Genomic DNA, 19,007 nt, shown 5'->3' with positions numbered 1-19,007 from the left:
AGTCACACATCCTGGTGGAACATTCAAGCAGTGAAATTTAAAATATACTATCCCCATGCCTTCTTTACAATCTCACATAGTACTTGTTAACGTACTCAATGCATTCAGCACTACCTCAAGCTAATAAATAATAAAGGATTGCAACTGTCTCTGGTCTAGAGCTATTGTAACTTTATCTGAAAGCTGAAATGTTTCTACAGCTTGATGAAAGAGTAAGAGTTTCACTGCTTTAATTACTGCTGTAGCTCAGCTGTACAATTAAGTTAAATCACATTAAGATACTTGCACAGGAGCTTAAGTGGGTGAAAGCCTTTATACAGGTGTTTGGATTGGTTTTAACTAGACCTAAAGCTAGTGCAGTTTTATTGAACCTCTGAAGAATTAGGTAACTGTTCAGTCAGTCCAATAGTTACTTACCCTTCCTGTTGGGCACTTAAAGCTGGACATTTATAAAAGAAAGAGGCCTAAACTCTTTACCTCTGAAGACTTCTGCCCTCACAACAGAATGCTCAACAGTGCTATCATAAGAGGAGGCCACACAGAATGCAGTGGGAGGCTTGGGATGGCTGAGTGGATACAGGCCAGTGCTGAAGACACTGAGAACCACATCCATAGAATATTCAAGTAAGAATAGGGCTTAGTACAGAGGGAAAAAGTTCAAAAATATTTATTTAAAAAAAAAATTTACCCCTTAAGCAACACTTGCTTTTTTGGTTTCAGAAATTATTTCTGCAATTCCCATTACATACCACATTTTATATTATATGGGGGGAAAGGGGAGGGGAGGGAAGTAAAATGGGAGAGACATGGATTCAGATAATGAATGTTTCCAGCTTCCAACAGTTGGTGCATCAGACTGAGATATCTCTATGGCTACAGTCTGCTCCTGTTCAAAGTCACGTATCATCAACATCAGCAGTGTTGTCATTATCGCTTGCCACAAGGACCTCTCTGTTCTCGTATGTCCAGAACCCATTCAGATCAATTAGAATGCTGGTAACTGTGTCTCCTTGACTGCTATTGATTAAGTCTTGAAGGGAGATTTTGTAAGGATCCTTAGGCTTCACCATATCAAAGATTTCATCCTATGAAAGAAAAGTCAAAATTGGGGGGAAAAAAACCCACACACATTCATGAGCAGAATAATGGCTACTTTATACCATATACAGAATGGTCTTTGGGTAACTAGTGCCACCCACACCAATTTACTGAAAAAAGCTGTTAAGTCCCAAACCATTTAAGTTGCAAAGCACAATATAATTGTGCTCAGCTCCCACATCTCAAATAAGAATTCACTTTTTTGGGGAGGCTTTGGCCTCAAAGTGGAAACATGAAACTCAGTTTGCTTGTATGAGCTAAGTTTTATAGACACTCTTGTACTTTTTTTTTTTTTAAGTACTAAAACTGCTAAATGTAAAGTAGGCAGTAATTAACGACAGTTGTATAGACAGATTTTTTCAGCCACCAGTCCACTCCCTCCCTCTGAGGGATGATCCTGAACCACAAAATAGACATACCCAGTATCTTCAAGTGTAAGGCACAGCGACATGTATTTAACATGTACTTTGTCTACTAGTAAGGAAACTACTAGAACAGTTGCATACCAGATTTCTCACAGAGCAATTGCTGAATAGAAAGACGTTTTCAAGCCTATGAGTAGGACAAGTCAGTTCACCTCTACTACTCTGCAAGTAAATATACAACAACCTAGAAACCACCATAGAACGCAAGTAAATTACAAAATGCTTATTCAAGTATTTCACGTAGTACTCTATTCAGTAAAACTAACCTTGACATCCTGAAAAGAAACTGGTTCTTGTCCATGGATTTTCATTTGTTCCTGAATAGCCTAGAAACAAAATAAAGGAATAGCTAGTGCAGTATTATACTGACACTGTATGAAACTTTTTTAATGCTCCTGCATCTGAAGCTGTATTGCCCTGTTACAAAGCATTCACGGTACAGCTTGCAATCAATTCTCTTCCACAAGTGAGGCAGGGGTGAGTTAAGGCATAATCAATGATGCGCATCTTTGGGTTCACGGTTCTTAGTCAATATGATAAGAATTCAACTGTCATTATGGCCAGTGTTTGAGCACTCTGCAAATGGGATATGCAGACACTTGAATATTATCACTCAAAGCTTAAGATAGTAATAAGCTCAAACCAGAAGGTTCAGTTTTCTGACAAGGTGCGAAATACAGACTAGGGAAAGAGAGAAGGGAAAAGACCAACCAGCAGACAGACAAAGCAGTGTGGCTACTCACACTTTCAGTTACTTTGTAAATGGAACCTGTATTCTGGTTGATCAAGTAATAATGTGAGGGAGACAATGTATTTGTCTATTTGAGCATTTGTCCGTGGTTTCTCCCAGGGTTGAAGGATTCTCCCAGTTCATGTCGTAAGTGGGCATTTCTCGTTTTGAACAAAATAATATTCCCTAATATTAGTTCTTTTAGTGTAGTACTATAAACAGCATCACCAAACCTCTGCCTGCAAATAACAGCTATAAACAAAACTGTTTCACTAGCACAAGCTGCCTAGCCTTGTCAGCACACATGTATCAGTATAATGTCTGTAGGTGCAGACCTACCCATGCTTACGCTAGCAAAAAAGCAATTAGTCACAGAGTCAAAAGGAACTGTTCTGATTTCAAGGAAAACTGAGAACATTCCATTTCCAAAAGTTTAAAGGAGGGACACATTTTGGAGTATGATCAAGCATCTGCTGTAGTTGAGGAATTTTTTTCAATAACTAAGCCTTAGAGAAGTATGTAACTGGAGATACGCACAAAAATAGCTATGCCACAGTAGCTTATGAAGAATTACCTTGTTAAATTGCTTTCATATTAGAACCACTTATGTACTATGACAACACTATGTCAAACTATGTAAAATGTCAAACTATAAATTAACACCCTTCATTAAAATCACAGTCAGACAATACGGCCCCTGGCCCCACTGAATCTTACTGCCATGAGAACAGAAGTGGAGAAAGTGGTGGGAATGGTGAGCTGTAAAAGCAGGGAGAGAAGATGAGTCATTGCTTGGTTTCTCTAGGATCCTTAGTATTGCCAACTCCTAGCCTGACAGCTGCCCATCAAGCGTACAACACAAATATATCTGCTAAACAAAGTTTATGATGAAATTCAAAAGGCACATGCAAAAATCCTGCCTGTACCTGCAGCAGAGTAACTCCATCCAGCAGTACACTCTAGGGGCCAGCTGGTTAGAAGCAGTTTGGCAGGAAAGGTGCTGGACATCTCGGCACACAAGAAGTTCAACAAGAATCTGCAGAGTGCCCTTGTAGTGATGAAGGCAGATAAATACTGGGCTGCATTAGTACAAACATAGCTATCAGGTTCAGGGAGGTGACTATTCCTCCTGACTCAACATTTGGACACAGTACTCCTGGGATGCAGCCTCACATCTTTGGACTCCCCTTTATGAGACACTGACAAACCAGTGGGAACTCACCAGAGAGCTCTCAGGATGCTTGGGGGGCTAAAGCACAGCACAGCTGAGAAGAGAGGCTTGAGATGGGGATGAATTCACCTGGAGAACAGAAGTCTGGGGTGGCAGGGAATATCTAATTACTACCACCTACCTAGCAGGCTGTTAGAGACAACACAGCAAGACTCTTCTTGGAGACACACAGTGAAAGGGCAAGAGGCAGTGGACACTGACTGCAGCAAAAGGCATTCCAGTTAGACAAAGATGAGAGAAAGGGTGAGGGGAGAAAAGTCTTCTCAGTCAGGGTAGTCAGACACTGGAACACGTTGCCCAAAGAGGCCATGGAGTCTCCCTCCTTGCAGAAACCCAAAAAACGCCTGGACAAGGCCCTGACCAACTTGACCTAACCACAAAGATGGTCCTGCTCTGAGCAGATGGTGGAACAGGTAACCTCCAAAGGTCCATTCCACCCTAAATTATTTAATGGTTCCAAGGCACTAAAAGAAAAGAAAAGAAAAAAAGGTGGGGTTTTTTGTTTGTTAAAAAAAAAAAAAGCGCCTTTCCTTTTGTCTTCCAGATAAGAAATCTTATTTTTACAAAATTATATGGTTGTACTCACTATCAAATTTCATGTCCACTGGAAACTTATTACAATATAGAAATAATGTGGATGTAAGATTATTCCTTGAGCAGGCCTGAACACTTTACTTAATGAGCTGAATCAAGTACGCACCTTGTTCGTCATACTTTGTGCATATGGTATGACATTGTATTCTAACTGTAAAAATAAACAAAGATCTACACAAAGAAAACTGAAGTGCTTGTCCCTCTGTCTGAATGGATATTACTGAAGGGATCTTGTACACGAAAAAAGCACCACACTCAGCCTAAAGCATCCACAGTAAAAATACTGTTTTACTGCATGACATTTCCCTTCCCAAGATACCTTGGGTATCTTGATATTAAACCACGTATCAAAAAAAAAAAAAAGACAAAAAACCAAAACATCCACCCCACCTCCCCAAAACCAAAACCACCACAAAAACCACTCCCACACAAACCAAAGTTTGGAAGAAGACTTTACAAGCCTTATGTTAAAATTAACAGCACCTAAAAAAACCTTAAGCTTATTTTAAATCTATTCTGGGAGCAACAGAAAAATACAGAATATGAAAAATGCAAGAAGTTTTTTGCCATCAATACGCTGAATGAAAAACTCCACAGCTGTACAGACCCATCACTGCATTTCATCATTTTAATTTCTTCTACTGAATTTTAGGATTACAGTGGAAATTAAAACCATGGGCAATAACCAATTAGAACCATTACAAGAGATTTTAGTAGGTAATCATTAGGCAATTTAAGGACAATTTCAATTTAAAAAAAAAAAAAAGGAAAATATTTTTCCTAAACGAAATCAAAACAGTTAATTTCAACTGCAGATAAAACGTTGACAATACCTTTTGAATTCTTTCCAAGTTTTAGAATTTTTTTTTATAATATTTTAAATCTTCTTAGAAGTAGTTATTAGCCTCCCAGTGGGTATTGGTAATTTAAAGTCATCTCCTGCAGATCTGCATGCAGAAGCACACAGGTTGTAACACTATAAACACAGTAAATGGCCTACCTGTATAAAGAGACTTACCCTAAAGAAATAATTAAGGGAAAAGACATTCAGGTATCCTTTGTTCTCTATATCAAGCAGTTTGAAAATATACTGCAGAGCTGCAGGCTCCTTTCTGTTTTCTAATGCAAGCACAAAGTCCAGGTAGGTTTTATAGTCCTAAAAGTAGATACAATCATGTTTATTACAGTCTTCTTTCTAAATTGATTTTGCAAGCAGGAACTTTATAATTGGCAGCTATTTCATTGCAGGAGATCAGTCTAGTTTCTGAAAAAGACAACATGAAATAGAAAATGGCTGCTACCACCAATGTGAACAGAAAAGTTAGTTTTTAATGACTGCTGACAATAGGAAATCCTGCCATTTTAGAAGTAAAATAGGATTCCAAGCATAAATCCAAATTAAACATGGATATACGTTTACTACATACACTTTTAAACAATGTTTAATACATCTTTAGACTGCTGAACATACGTAATTATTGAAGAAAAGCCATATAAAAGGTTTTCATGACCAGAAATTAAACATCCAGTGGCAGTAAGCCTACCATTTGAAGTATGTAATCCTTAGATCAGGGTAGGTAGTTTGGCAAATCATGTGGTAGAAGCATTAGTAGACATCACAAATATGTATCACACTTTTTCATTAGTACCTATTCTTGGTTTCCTGATAAAAATACAGTTGTGACAAGGACAGAAATCCTTCAGTCCTATGTATATAATAATCCTGTCTACCTTAAACACGAAAGACTTGTGCTGCCATTTAGAGGGAGCTTGACAGGCTGGAAAAATGGGCTGACAGGAACTTCATCAAGTTCAACAGAGCGAACGCAAAATCCTGCATTTGGAGAGGAATAACCCCAAGCACCACTACATGCTTGGGACTGACTAGTCAGAAAGCAGCTTCGCACAGATGGACCTGGGCGTCCTGATGGGCAACAAAACTGAAAGTGAGCCAGCAATGTGCCCTTGCAGCAAAGGCTGCTGACAGCATTCTGAGCTGCATTACGAAGAGCTTTGCTGGCAAGTCGAGGAACGTGATCCTTCTCCTCTACTCAGCACTGCTTAAACCACATCTGGGCACTGGGTCCTGTTCTTATTTCCCCCGTACAAGAGAGAGACGGACCTAGTGACACAAGTCCAGCAAAGGGCAACTAAGAGGATCCCTCATGACCTCAATGATTCTGTGATTCTGCAAAAACTGCTAAGGCGGCAGAAGGACTGTATAGTGAATTTCTAATTTATCACTTTCAGAGTTCAGTCATCTGAATGCAAGCAACAACAGTAGCAATGACATACAGCTTTCAAAATAGATACCGACATAAGTTTTTATTTTAACTGTAATTTAGTTAGACTTCCCATTTTTCACAGCTATGGAAAGCTTACAACAAAAACCACTGCTGTCTTCATGAAGAAGTGGACAGCTTAGCTATCCTGCACTAGTCTCAAGTGTGCCACTTGTCTTTGGTTCTCTTGCATGAGAATTACATGTAACTAAAAAGCATTTCTACATCTATACATGTTTTCAACACACACTTTATGTTATTGAATCTACAAGAAGCTTTATCCTAAGTTGTCTGGATTTTGTATGACCTCTGTTTTTCAAAACAAGAAACTTGGCTGTAGGCCATGCTGCGATCACCTTGCTGTTAAGAAAACTAATTTTCTACTCTGCTGCATGGTCATTTGTATGCACAATAATAAATAAAAGTTACTTTACCTCAAGCTACTCTTAAAGATACTGATTACAAGACATCTCCCATCTCAATAAGCCAAAGCTTTTATATTGTGAACAAAGTGAAAATATGTGATTACCATTTCACCATCGTAAGTTAAGCACTCCTGAAAGACACGATCCAAAAATATGTTGGTCAGAGTCCCTGTCCCATACCGGGACAGTTCTTCTTTGCTGAGCATGCCATTGTGATCTTTATCAAGGTTTAAGTACTGTCCTAGGAACGATATAGAGGGCAAAACAGAATTGTTTCAACAGAGAAAGAAAATGTAGCATCTTTTAAACATTTATTTAATTTTCATCATGAAGTTAATGCAGTTAAGTGGGAATATGCTAGACCCACAATAATATTCATACAGCATCATAAACGAGCACAGAACATGGAGGGGAGGGGAAGCAGGATCCCCATAACAAAGTGTTAATAGTTCAACTCTAAGGTAATGGCTCAAAAGGAAAGGCTTGTGTATACAGAGAAAGGAGCAGAAGGCTAAGAACATATTAAACTGATCTGCTGTAAGCATGAAAAAAAGAGCTAAAGGTGATGCAAAAGCATGAATAGAACAGTCAAAAGAGGAAGTTACAGAGGAATCTTGTAACTTATGCAACAAGCACAAAATGACAGAGATAAAATCTGCAAAATAATGATAAAAGAGCAACAGTGGGGAACGGAAACTGTAAAGAAAGTCAGGAAGATATACTGAAAGGATGGCTGCCGGAGTTGAAAAGACAAGTTTATTAGCAGGTTTTAAAGAGACAAAAACAGAAGAAAAATAACACTAAGAATGTGACTATGTCATACATGGCGGAGAGGGAGCGAGGAAAAAAAAAGTGGGGGGGAAGCGTTCACATAAAAGGAACCTACCATAAACTCTTAATGCAGAAGGAGCAGAAAACCAGTTTGTTTCCTGACTTTCTTTAGAAAGTTCTTCATCCCTTAACTAAGTGAAACATAAAGTTAGAATTCAGAAAGAGTAAATTAAAATACAGTAATATATACTAAGAGATCTTTACCTCCAGTAAGTCATCCAGGAAGCTGCAAGCTAAAATATCCTGTATCTTTATCTTCCCTGCAGCAAGAAAAGAAAAACACATTTTAACAGTCACCCAGTCAACATACCTGTTTTCACTGTTCTCATTTAGGTGGTTCTACTTAAGAAAGAAGTATTCTGAGCAGAAAAGATTTTTTTTTTTTAAAAAGACAAACCCAAACAAACCTAACTTCTAACGTCAAGGATAAGGCTGCAACTTAAGAGACAAAAATAGCTTTTAAAATGACTGAATAAAACTAGCCTAATATTGATGGAAGAGGAGTTACCAGGAGACCTTAAAATCCAGAAACTTACATTAAAAAAGCAAGTGTTCAACATAAACTCAAAATGTAAAATTAAAAATGCAAAGAAACCATGCTTAAAACATTTGTTGGAATAGTAAGAGTCTCTTAAGTGACGTGATATTTTTACATCTTCAGAAACTACAGATGTGACACAAAGCTAAGGTGGCAGAATGCACTTCTGCTGGTGTAGCTTTGACTGGTGCGCAGACAACGCATAAACAGCTGTGCAAAATAATGGCATTATAACTTCACACACACTCTCTCTACGTGTTTGTAATTACCTCTGTCAGAGACTACTGCCCACACAACTCTGACAGCACAGCTAGATCTTGAAAAAACATGCAGTTTCTGACTTAAATGAAGGGCATACGAAAAAGCAAACTGTTGTCTGAGGGAGCTACAACTGTAATAAGTATTAGCAGCCATAACTGCAAACCTTTTTTAATGGGTTTACATGGTACACACAGATTTAATCACAGGAGGAGATCACAATAAACATTCTTGAGCATTTCCACAGCTCTGTGCATGTTCCGCCAAGCAGTTCTGTTGTTAGTTGCTGTGATTTTTATTCACCCTAAACACTTATAAAGTTAGCTACTGCTAGTGATGCATTATGATGAAACAGTACCTTATTTGTCAGTTTCTGTGAGATAACTCTATAGTACTAAAACTAATGCTGTGAATCTCATTAGAAGTAGATTATTAGACCTACACAAAGACTCATGGTCTTCAGTGGAGATTAATCTTCAAATATAAGAGTGCTGAACAAAAGAGTACAAAGACAACTACATATTACTTTGAAAACACAAGTAGCTTCGGTGGAAACATTTTAAAAGTGAAAATACTCCCACATACTTAGAATTTTGAAAACATGGACCTACCTGTTCTGAGAGGATCCAGAAAGAAGAAGAACTTTCTAACTGCTGTGCAGACATAGAAGGAGTAAAAAGATTTTTCTAAACCATCCAGTTGTGGCAAAGTAGGGATGAGTTCCAAAATATAGTTTTCTAAATCCTGCAGAATTAAGAAAGAAAACAAGCTTTAAACACTACTGTTGTTGCATGTTTACTATATTCCACCCTGGGTTTCAAGTATATTTTGTTAAAAACAGAATCCTGCAACAATGCAGGAAGGAGCATGAAAGCAGACAAAAGCGCTTCTGTCTCCATGCAAGGAATCCTAGGTCACATACATGCACATGTGACGCCATGACTGAAACAGATTACAAATAAAGCATAGTGTTAAAAGTAGATGATATTTACATGTAAATATAAATGCACTCAACTGTAACTTTTTCAAATATCAATGCATAAATCCTAACTGGATTATCCTATTGCTGAATATACCGGAGTAGAAAAGACAAGTTTATTAGCAGGTTTTAAAGGTTTTACCACCCATTTTTTAAAGCAGGGTGGTAACTAGAACCTTCTTATTTATTTAATAATTCATTGAGGCCCACTCTAGCCATGCTTTTTTGTCATTTCTACTATATCCTACTATATATTCTACTATATCCTACTATATCTTAATGTCTGCCTTTACTCAAACGACAGAGTATCGGAAAGGCAGACATTAAGTTAATCAAGAATTTACTTACTGATTCTCTGAGGTAGCCCTGTCCAGCCACATCATATAAACTGAGACCTATCCTTGTCTGATGAAGCCATACTGTAAAACAGAAAACAGAATTACAATGTAAGAAACATAGGGGGGTTTTCAGGCCTCACCAAAATTCGAAGTTATTCTAAAGGCCACACGGCAGTGTTGGATGTTAAGTGCCTCTCTCTATTTCCCATTTTTCTGAGATTTAAGCAAAACCATGATATGTACCAGCCCTGCTTAGAAATGCCGTTTCAGTCTCTAAGTTGGTAAGAGTCACTGGCAATATGTGGTATGCTCTGGCCAAGACTGCCTTGTAGTAACTAGATGCGAGAAACGGCTGAGCAGACACCACATTTTTTTCTGGTACATGGAATCACACAGATTCATTCTCTCTCGCTGACCTAGGGATATGTGTAGCAGTGCATTTTCAGTGCATTAAAAACAGTTGTACAATGTCATATACAGATTTCTTGTCAGATTGCTACAGCCCCTTGTGCAGCACAAGGTGTTGCAGCTACAGCCAAAGGTCCTGCCCTCACTTCTGAGTTACAACAGGAGAATTAGAATAGCACTAGCATCTATTTTTGCAATGAGAGGGTGCATTAATCAGACAAGCTACAGGACAATGTGCTTGAGGCCACTGTTAAAGCACAGTAACAGAGACGGAGTACAGATTAGGCATAAAAACTATTATTCACACACTCCATGTTAAATTTAACTTCCATTCTATGAAGAAACTACTATAGAAGTTCCTCTTATGAAATATGAGCTGTGCTTCATACCAATATTTGTCTCTTCAAGGTAAGTGTTTATCAAGGTGGACTAAGAATCACACAGAGATGAGAGAGGTTATACGGTGAGGCTGTTACTTCTATCGGCTGAAGTTTAAAGGTAAGCGTATGATACACCTTGAAGTGATTCAAGACACTTTTACTAGGCTTGTTTGGACAAAACCAATGGACTCGACCACCCTTCCTCCTGAAGGGAGAGCGCTACTGGAGGCAGATGGTGCCTTGGGAAATGCTTCACCATTATTCAGTTAACTTCACCATTCTCTCATCATCCTTCCAAAAGGACTGCGTAGATCATTAAGAAAGAGGAAGAAAGGCTGTAATCCTCCGGCTGGAGGTAGGAAGGAGAAAAACAGAATGCTACACATTCACCACAAGTCAGAGAATACATGCAGCTATCCCTAAGACTTTAACAAGCATATAAAAGAAAAATCCCAAAAGCTCATTAATGAATTCAGCTGGTTAGAGAATATCATCACACACCGGAGGCACAGCAGTTAAAGACATTTTAAGCTCAAGGTGATATGGCCTCTTCCCTGCCGCAGCACCACTCTGGAGGCTGACTGCTCTGCTGCATGAGCTTCATCAAAACAAGGTGAAATGTGGGACTGCACTGCCCCAACTTGGATCAGCTCAAGCAGCTGCAGAATAACTCTCTTCATCAGGTGTTAATTTCCTCTCCTTTCAGTGCCACACTGAAGGACATTTAGCAGTAAGTAGAGACAGAAATCACTAATTCCAGTTTAAAGCATCAACTGAAAGTTCCTACAGGAATTTAAGTCTTCTCTTCCTTTAATACCTGCCCTGGTCTTTAGCCTTCATATGGAACGCTGTACAACAGGACCAAGGATTATTCAACTGACCCAAGAGGGACTTGTAAACAAACACTGTGATGAGACCTTATGTTGGCCAGAGTCTGAAAATGAAATCTGATTGAGATGGGACATGCCAAAAGGCTTCCTGTCTCTAAATTTGGTGGGTTTTTTAATGGATTTTGTTTGGTTGTTGTGGGGTTTTTGGGGGGAAAGGGGTTGTGTTGTTTGTTTTAGAAAAAGGTTTTCACCATAAATACATGAGAATTAAAACTTCTGGGTGAAACAAATGAAATGAAAGGCTCTGAAAGAATTTCTGTTGGGTCCATCGGTGTAGGCCTTTTTGAAATACATACAGTTTTCACAGACTCCTTCACAAGTCTCCTATCCTGCAACTTTTGGGTTTGCTATTTGTTGCAAATGGGCCTGTTACTCCTTTCTTGCATACTCTGCACATCTGCTCACCAGGTTTCTTGCTCAACACATCTCTCATCCCTCGCACCACAAGATTTTAAGTTAAACAAGCTGAGCTGCTCTGGGGAAAGGTGCCATTCTCCCCTTCTAAAGGCTCTATCAGACCCAAGAACACCGTAGCCAGCGGACAAGGCAATGAGGCAACCTTCCTTTCTGCTCACCAGCCTCATCTTTTTAAATGAGATCTAATACAGATTAAAAAAAAAAATTGCATTTTTCAGCCCAAGTGGTTATTTATAATAAAAAACAGCTGAAAATATGGTAAGGCTATAGTGGCAAGAACATACTGACGTATTTGACAAGCAGTTAGAAAATACAGATAACACTACTCCGTAGAAGGAAAGACAGCAAAGCTATCTGCCGGACAGTCTGATCACAGCCGTTAGGCTCACACTCGCTACATAACTTTACTGTTTTGCTGTTTACAGTACTGCCTGAATAAAGGAAATTAGAAAGACAATATACATAACAAACAGATCAAGGATATCTCTGGCTGAGAGTAGAGGTTGATTTCAGGGGTAGGGTGAGCTCCCACCTCCTAGTAACCGGAAAAAAATCCCAAGCCTCCAGGAAAACAGCATTACCAATCAAGGGATAGATCTCACTGCTGTTGAAGAGAACAGCAAGTAATCAATAAAGCTTAAAATAGCCTTGAAAATAAAACTTCTCATTAACACAGAAAAAGCATCAACTAACCTTTTCGCATGACATAATTGAAAAACTGCATGATAGATATCCTCCCATAAGGATCATTATGGAGTAATTTAGCAAAGATCTTAGCTGTGAAGAACTGCCTGTAAAAACAAACACAAAGCTACTTCTATGCATCTGATTACACTGCACTGACAAATCCAGTTACAGTATCCAAAACTTACAGACACTTTAAAATACTGTTTTAACAATACAGAATGTGCTCTGTGTATTCAAATGTGTTAATTTGCTACACTACACCCATCAAGTGAGATCCTACCAAGTAACAATGGTAAACTCAATAAAAACCAGCTGCCTTTGCCGCTCATGAGACTATTCAGTGACATCGGAGTTTTGAGAGCGTTCAGTCAATTTAATTTCTCTTTAGTACAATATATTTGGTAGCTTCCAATGTTCCACAATGATATGCACATAAAAGGAACTGCCAGTACTGACAACTAATCTGCTTCTGCCCAAAACTCAATCACAAAGCTATGTGCACCACAGCAGTCTCTAACAGGAGCATAAAGAAGGAATATTCACTGTATGCTGCACACAGAACATCTGGTAGGAAATTTTCCATCAGAAGGTATTAGGGAACGTTGGGCAATATCACCAGAGACATCATTTCCTCTTCAAACACAAGATGTGCTGTTTACTGGACACTAACTTCATAAAAATGCTCATGCTGATAAGAATTTCTTCTTGAAAAGGATGCAGTACCCCTCAAAGACATCTCTATCAAAAGTTCCCTCAGAGATGTAGGGCAATACACCTTTGCAAGGATGCACAGCAACTATTTCATCAACAACTACATGGACATGGTTTTCCCTCTCCGTTAAACCGTTTCCATCTATTTTAGCAACTGGAAGTTACAGCAGCACTTAGGTTTAGCCAAAGTAAGCATATACAAGAGAAGAAAGCCTTACTTGCATTTAGGTCCAGCTTTCTCACCAACTTTCAAGAAGTTCTCATAGTTGATCATTGCTTCTTCCCCAATCATTGGTGATGTCTGATGTTTGTCCAGTAGAAACCATAGATTCTTAAAGGCATTTATAGTTGGTTAAAAAGGTATCTCTCTAGAGATGTCAAAGTGCTTAAGATAGAGCATCTAAGAAATGCAGCAAAAATGTGGTTTTGCTGCAAGGTTCTCTCAGTTACAGTACACATCGTCAGTTCACCCAGGAAAGCAAGCAAACGGTATTTCCGTTGCTCTAAACTGGTGTTAAACACTGCCCCCCCCAATCACTAGGATTTCTAGGGTCACATCCCTTTTGTCTTTGCACTGCAGTAAACTCAACCGTCTTTGCAGTCTCCCTCAGTGATAAGTAAACAATTTATTTCTTCTTCTGGGCCCACTAGGGAAATTGTTGGAATGTGCTGGAAAACCAGAAGCCATTGATTTAGTCCTCATATACATCATAACGAGGAAGCTTTACACTGGCATTACCAGCCCCAGACTATGCAGCTTTAGCTAGTACTTCAGAACCAGCCAAATACAAAGCACCTTACCACAAGATTCAGTGGACAGACAGGAGATAATCAAACTCTGCAGAAAGAGGAAGTCTTGTCAGAAGCCATTACAAGATGTACAGAAAATATTTTCTTACCTGCAGCTCTTCATTATCCAACAGCTCTCTACTTTTTCTTTGCAGAAAGACTGCTCTAGATTCTTCTCTTAATTTCTGAAGCAAGACTTCATCTTCAGCTGGCAGCTAGAAACATTGTGGTGTTTTAATTTTCTGTACAGTGGTACCATTTAAAAACCACACATCCAGCAAGTACTCTCAGGAAGTCCTGACTCATACACCCTGATGAAGCTGTTTACTTGACAGAAAATAATGACCTATCTACCAGAATGCAGTATGGTACCTGCTTCTTCTACAGTAATATCACTTGCATACTGTTGCAAACTATTTCAATATTAAAATAGTTATTTAAAGCAGGACATCTTTAACATGAGAGACAGAGACCTACCTCATACCCGATAACCCATCCAGTAAGCATTTGCCCATAGCTGCAACATATGAGGGCTCACACATAAAAGACATCTACTAGTGAGATTTTACTCGGGAGCGAGCAGTACTTTCTATTTTGTAGTAGGTGTGACTCTCAAAAGCGTGAATGTCTACTAGACTCGTTTTGGCCAACAAAACAGGTGGAAGAACACTTAGTATGAAAGTTCTGCCGACGTTTACATGCAAAACTCTACAGCACTATGAGAACTTGGATGGTTGCATATGTATTCATCAACTGATACATAGGTACCTGAGAACTTAATTGGCAGAAACTCAGGATCCTAAGGAATATGGGACCATGTGAGGTTAGAGAGCAACTGGGTGGTCAAGTTGACAACTGCCAGCAATATCAAGATGTCAAACTTGTGCTCCTATATTCCCCAATCCTAATCTGATTCATCTCTCTCATAAGTTGCCAGACCAAGCATTTCTGCTGGATGATGTAAGCAACAGACCCATCTCTAGTCTGCAAGACCAATGACCCACCACTTTCATGAAAGAGCTACCCATCATGTCTAAACAGAAGCGGGAAGATACGTATTTATAACACTGGTATGTCAAAATTTAGTTAAAACAAGAAGTTTCTCTGAAAGAGGACTTCCTATCTCTAGTAAACAGCCAAGCCTACTGCCTGATTAGAAAACTATGTCATGGCCTTTGATGAGATGCTTAGTAATTATCTGAAACTGCTGAAGATCCAACAATTGTACAAAACAGAAACATTATGCTTAGGAATCCACATCATTCAGATTTCAATCTACTTAAGCTTCTGAAGCTGAATTGTGCCTTTGAGTAAGCACAACTTTCTTTATAACACAGAAAAGCCTGTCATTGAAGTTTATCTGGATACCTCACTTACCCTGTAGTAAAATCGTGGTATGTTGGTATATGACGTATTGCCACTTTTTCGTCCTCCTTTCCATTCCATGTAATATTTTGTGAACAATTCCATTTCTTCATCTTTTAGCTCTTGTTCGCTCTTTTTGGCTGATTAACACAGAAAAGAACTTTTGTGTCGTATTCCAGAGTTTTCATCTAACAGAGAGCTTGAAAAAAGGAGTTAATGCTGAGGCTTATACAGCTATGCTGTTTAACGGTACAAATATTAGGTGAAAGTGAATGGAGCACAGGTCTATTATGTAAACTATATAACAGATACTCAAACAGAATATATATGTGACATATTCAACATATCTACAAAGCACCTCTTTTGGTAACTGCACGCACCCGATTCTCTGTAGGGTATGCGATTCTAAGACACATGGTTATGACTGACAAAGCAGCAGCATTCTTTAACAGTGGTACCACTGTTTAAGATGCTGCTTGCAGTAAGCAGCAGCAGCAGCATAAAATCACCCTTCACTCTTTTGTAACCTCCAGGGTATCATTATACGCCTGCACAAGCTCTCTCTGGGCTCACTGACGGGTAAGGAGTTACCAGCCGAAGCTGTTGCAGGGGTACGTACTACAGACAAACCGGCCTTTACAGCACCAAGGGCCACACGGCTCCTCCGTGTTCTTCAGCCCCGCCCCTGCTGTCACCGGCCCCTAAAATAAGGGTGTTCGTTCCGCCACAGAACGACCCCGAGACCTGCCCGGCCGCACGGCAGCCTGCACATGGGGAACTAAAGCAACACCGGGCACGCCGACGCTGGCCCCACCGCCCCGCCAGGCCTGACCCCGCACCCCCTTGTCACTGCGGGCACCGGCGGCCGCGCTCACCCACGGGGACACCTTCCCCGTCAGGCCGGCACCGCCAGGCACCTTCCCCGCCAGGCACCTTCCCCGCCAGGCTGGCACCGCCTAGGCGGCCCCGGCGCTCCGCGGCGAGGAGTGCCGCCGCCCGATCCCAGCCCCGGCCACGGCGCACTCACGGGCGCGGCGGGCGGCCAAGCGGCCCCGCAGACTCTGCTTCCAGTCCATGGCCCCCGCGGCGGCCACTCCACCCGCCCGGCGGCACGTGAGCGCCGCAGCCGCCTACGCTCGGCCGCCCCGCGCGCATGCGCGATGCCCTGCCTGAAGCACCTCATCTTCGGGGCGCCGTACCCGCAACCAATATGGCGGAGCAACCCCATCCGCCCTAACAGGCCGCGAGGGATCACGTGCCGACCAGCCCAGTGAGACGCGATTGGCTCCAAGTCCAGGCGCGGGCCCGATAGCGCTTCCGGGCTATCGGGGGGTGAGCGTGTTGGCTGCCGTGTGGTGGCCTCTGCTGAAAGCCCCTCCCTGTCGGCGCCTCGCAGCGCCGAGGTGCCCATGGCCGCCGCGCACCGAGCGAGGTAGGCCCATACCGGAGGAGTAAGAGCGAAGCCCGCAGCAAGACTGCGCTTCGTTACGCTCTGGCGGGGTAAAGAGGGGGAGGGGAGGGGAGGGGAGGGGAGGGGAGGGGAGGGGAGGGGAGGGGAGGGGAGACTTTCCCAGTAGGCAGCGCGCTGCCGAAGGCCGGGCCGCTGTGCCCGCTGGGAGTTGTAGTGTACGAGGGCATGGCCAGGACGGACACGCAGGGCACCGGGTGAGGGACGTGAGGCCCTGCGGGGTCCTCCTCATTAGCCGCACCAGCTGCCTGCCTGGCTGCCGGTGAACCTCCCGGTATTTACGTTTGTAACCTAACGTTTACGTGGGATTTCACTGTAATTATTGCCAATGGTGTTGCTCTGCCTCTTTGGCAGCGGCGTTACCAAGGATTTACGATTGAGGAAACCAGTTAAACAGAAGTTTGTCACAGGCTGAAAGGTATGAGGGACCCAGTGTAGGAATCCTGTGCTGGGACTGCCTGAGAGGTCAGGATTGGGATTCCTGACCTGAAATTATCGAGCTACCTTGAAATTTGCGTTTGTTAGCATGCAAATGTAAATATGACAGGAAAGCACAGAGCAGGTTGTGATGTTGTGTTGTTATTTTTATTTTTAGGAAACTTTCCTACTTGACTTGGATGAAGGCAGGAAGAAAAAAACCCGCACTTTTTGCCTAGCTGTACCACAGTTGCCCATCTGCGTACAACATACTCAGCACTCATCTTTACAGTAACCAACAAACAGAAATGATAAGCTGCAAACCTGCAAAGCATCTTCCCTAGAAAGAAAGATACCCTCATTTTGGATGAATGTTCTTACTGTCTAAGGGATCGATTTTTTGTCAAAAAAGATGTTTACCATTTTCATAGGAGGCAGAAAGGGCTTGTAGAACAAGTATTTTGAAACTGAAGCTTATACAGCTTGACAGCCCTTTGGCTTTTATAATAAACGTCACTATTTAAACTACTTTTTCCATTCTATAATTTCTAATAGTGAGATAATTTCTTCTTGTGATGACACTCTTTTTTCAAACTAGTCAACAGAGTTTTCAGGCTTTGCTATGGAAATGTCGTATGTTCTGGCCTATTTCAAGATGCCAACGACTGTTTGCTGTGTCTTTTGGCATCCCCAAGAGGGAAAAGGTTAGCTATTTCAGTTTTATGACATCTTCCAGTACTGCATTACCGGTAGATCCCAAAGGAACTGATGTCTTTTCTACCAAGAAGAGGTCTGAAATTGATTATGAAGAAGGAAAAGGATGGGATGAGGAAACTGAAGGGAAACTCCACTTTTCTTCGTCTGTTGGAGCTCCAAAGAAACGGTTAATGAATCAAATTCTGTCAAGACATAAGTTTACCAACGTACAGCCTCCAGAAAAACCTTTGCAGGCTGAAGAATGGAACAGACTGAGAGAAAGCTTTCAATCACCTGAAATATTTGAAGAAGTGATGTTTAACAGTATGATCAGGTGCAACAGCCCCATTGATGTGGCTAAGTCCTTGCTGACCCACGTGGCAGAGAGTAATGGTGACATTGCATATAATTTGTTGATCAAATATCTGGCATTGTGTGTCCAGCAGGGGCAGACTTCAGAAATTTGTGATGTGTATGATATAATGAAAATCAGATTTAAGATTTTAGAAAGCGGGGCTTACAACCTTTTTATCAGGGGGTTGAGTAATTCAGATCAATGGAGAAAGGCTTTGACTCTTTTGGAAGAAGTAAAAAAGATTATGATTCCCTCACGAACAAACTATGAATCCTGTATCAAAGCAGCCAGCCGTCACCAAGAAATGAGTCTCGCATTTGAACTTTACCATGAAATGTTGACTAAGGATTTGGTCCCAACGTTGGATGTCCTGCAGGCCTTTTTTGACTTCAGCAGGGGTATGAAAGGTGCTGAGCTACAAAAAGAGCTGTTTAGTATTCTCTTATATTTGAGAGACAACCAAATATACCCTCACAGAACATTTATGCGGAGTATAAAGCTATGGTTTGAAAGGTAAATAATGTTGCAATAGGAAGTTCCAGTTCATGAGGGTGACATTCAGATTATTCCACAGCATCTCATTTTGGTTGTTGCTTCTCCATGAGAAGCAGCATTCCATTGTCATTAAAAGATATATTTTATTTTTGCTCCAAAATTAGTGTAGAAGTGTAAAATTCTTACTGATTTCACCTTTA

The 19,007-nt window shown here is 40.9% G+C and overlaps 2 protein-coding genes across 2 annotated transcripts in view; one reads left to right on the top strand and one right to left on the bottom strand.

Annotated features, from left to right (window-relative positions):
• Positions 1-866: 866 nt before the first annotated feature.
• On the bottom strand, positions 867-16,452 carry PPP2R3C (protein phosphatase 2 regulatory subunit B''gamma; the record flags this gene model as incomplete). The annotated part of the gene is made up of 13 exons (XM_082001073.1): positions 867-1,085; positions 1,790-1,849; positions 5,097-5,234; positions 6,890-7,026; positions 7,672-7,747; positions 7,821-7,876; positions 9,024-9,156; positions 9,740-9,810; positions 12,518-12,615; positions 13,441-13,553; positions 14,122-14,226; positions 15,389-15,516; positions 16,404-16,452. 13 exons carry the CDS (start codon positions 16,450-16,452, stop codon positions 897-899), a joined length of 1,353 nt encoding a protein of 450 aa, XP_081857199.1. The 3' UTR covers positions 867-896.
• A 1,384-nt stretch (positions 16,453-17,836) lies between these two features.
• PRORP (protein only RNase P catalytic subunit) overlaps positions 17,837-19,007 on the top strand; it is a gene marked incomplete at both ends in the record, with an annotated part of 53,591 nt that continues 52,420 nt past the window's right edge. The window contains one exon of the mRNA XM_081999997.1: positions 17,837-18,825. Coding sequence (XP_081856123.1) covers positions 17,837-18,825 — 989 coding nt within the window. The remainder of the gene's footprint in view (positions 18,826-19,007) is intronic.

This window comes from Phaethon aethereus, assembly GCF_964289735.1.
Source record: "Phaethon aethereus genome assembly, chromosome: 5".
NCBI classification, from domain to species: Eukaryota; Metazoa; Chordata; class Aves; order Phaethontiformes; family Phaethontidae; genus Phaethon; species Phaethon aethereus.
The sequence above is the reverse complement of the archived record's forward strand: the minus strand, read 5'-3'. Positions and strand labels throughout refer to the sequence as shown.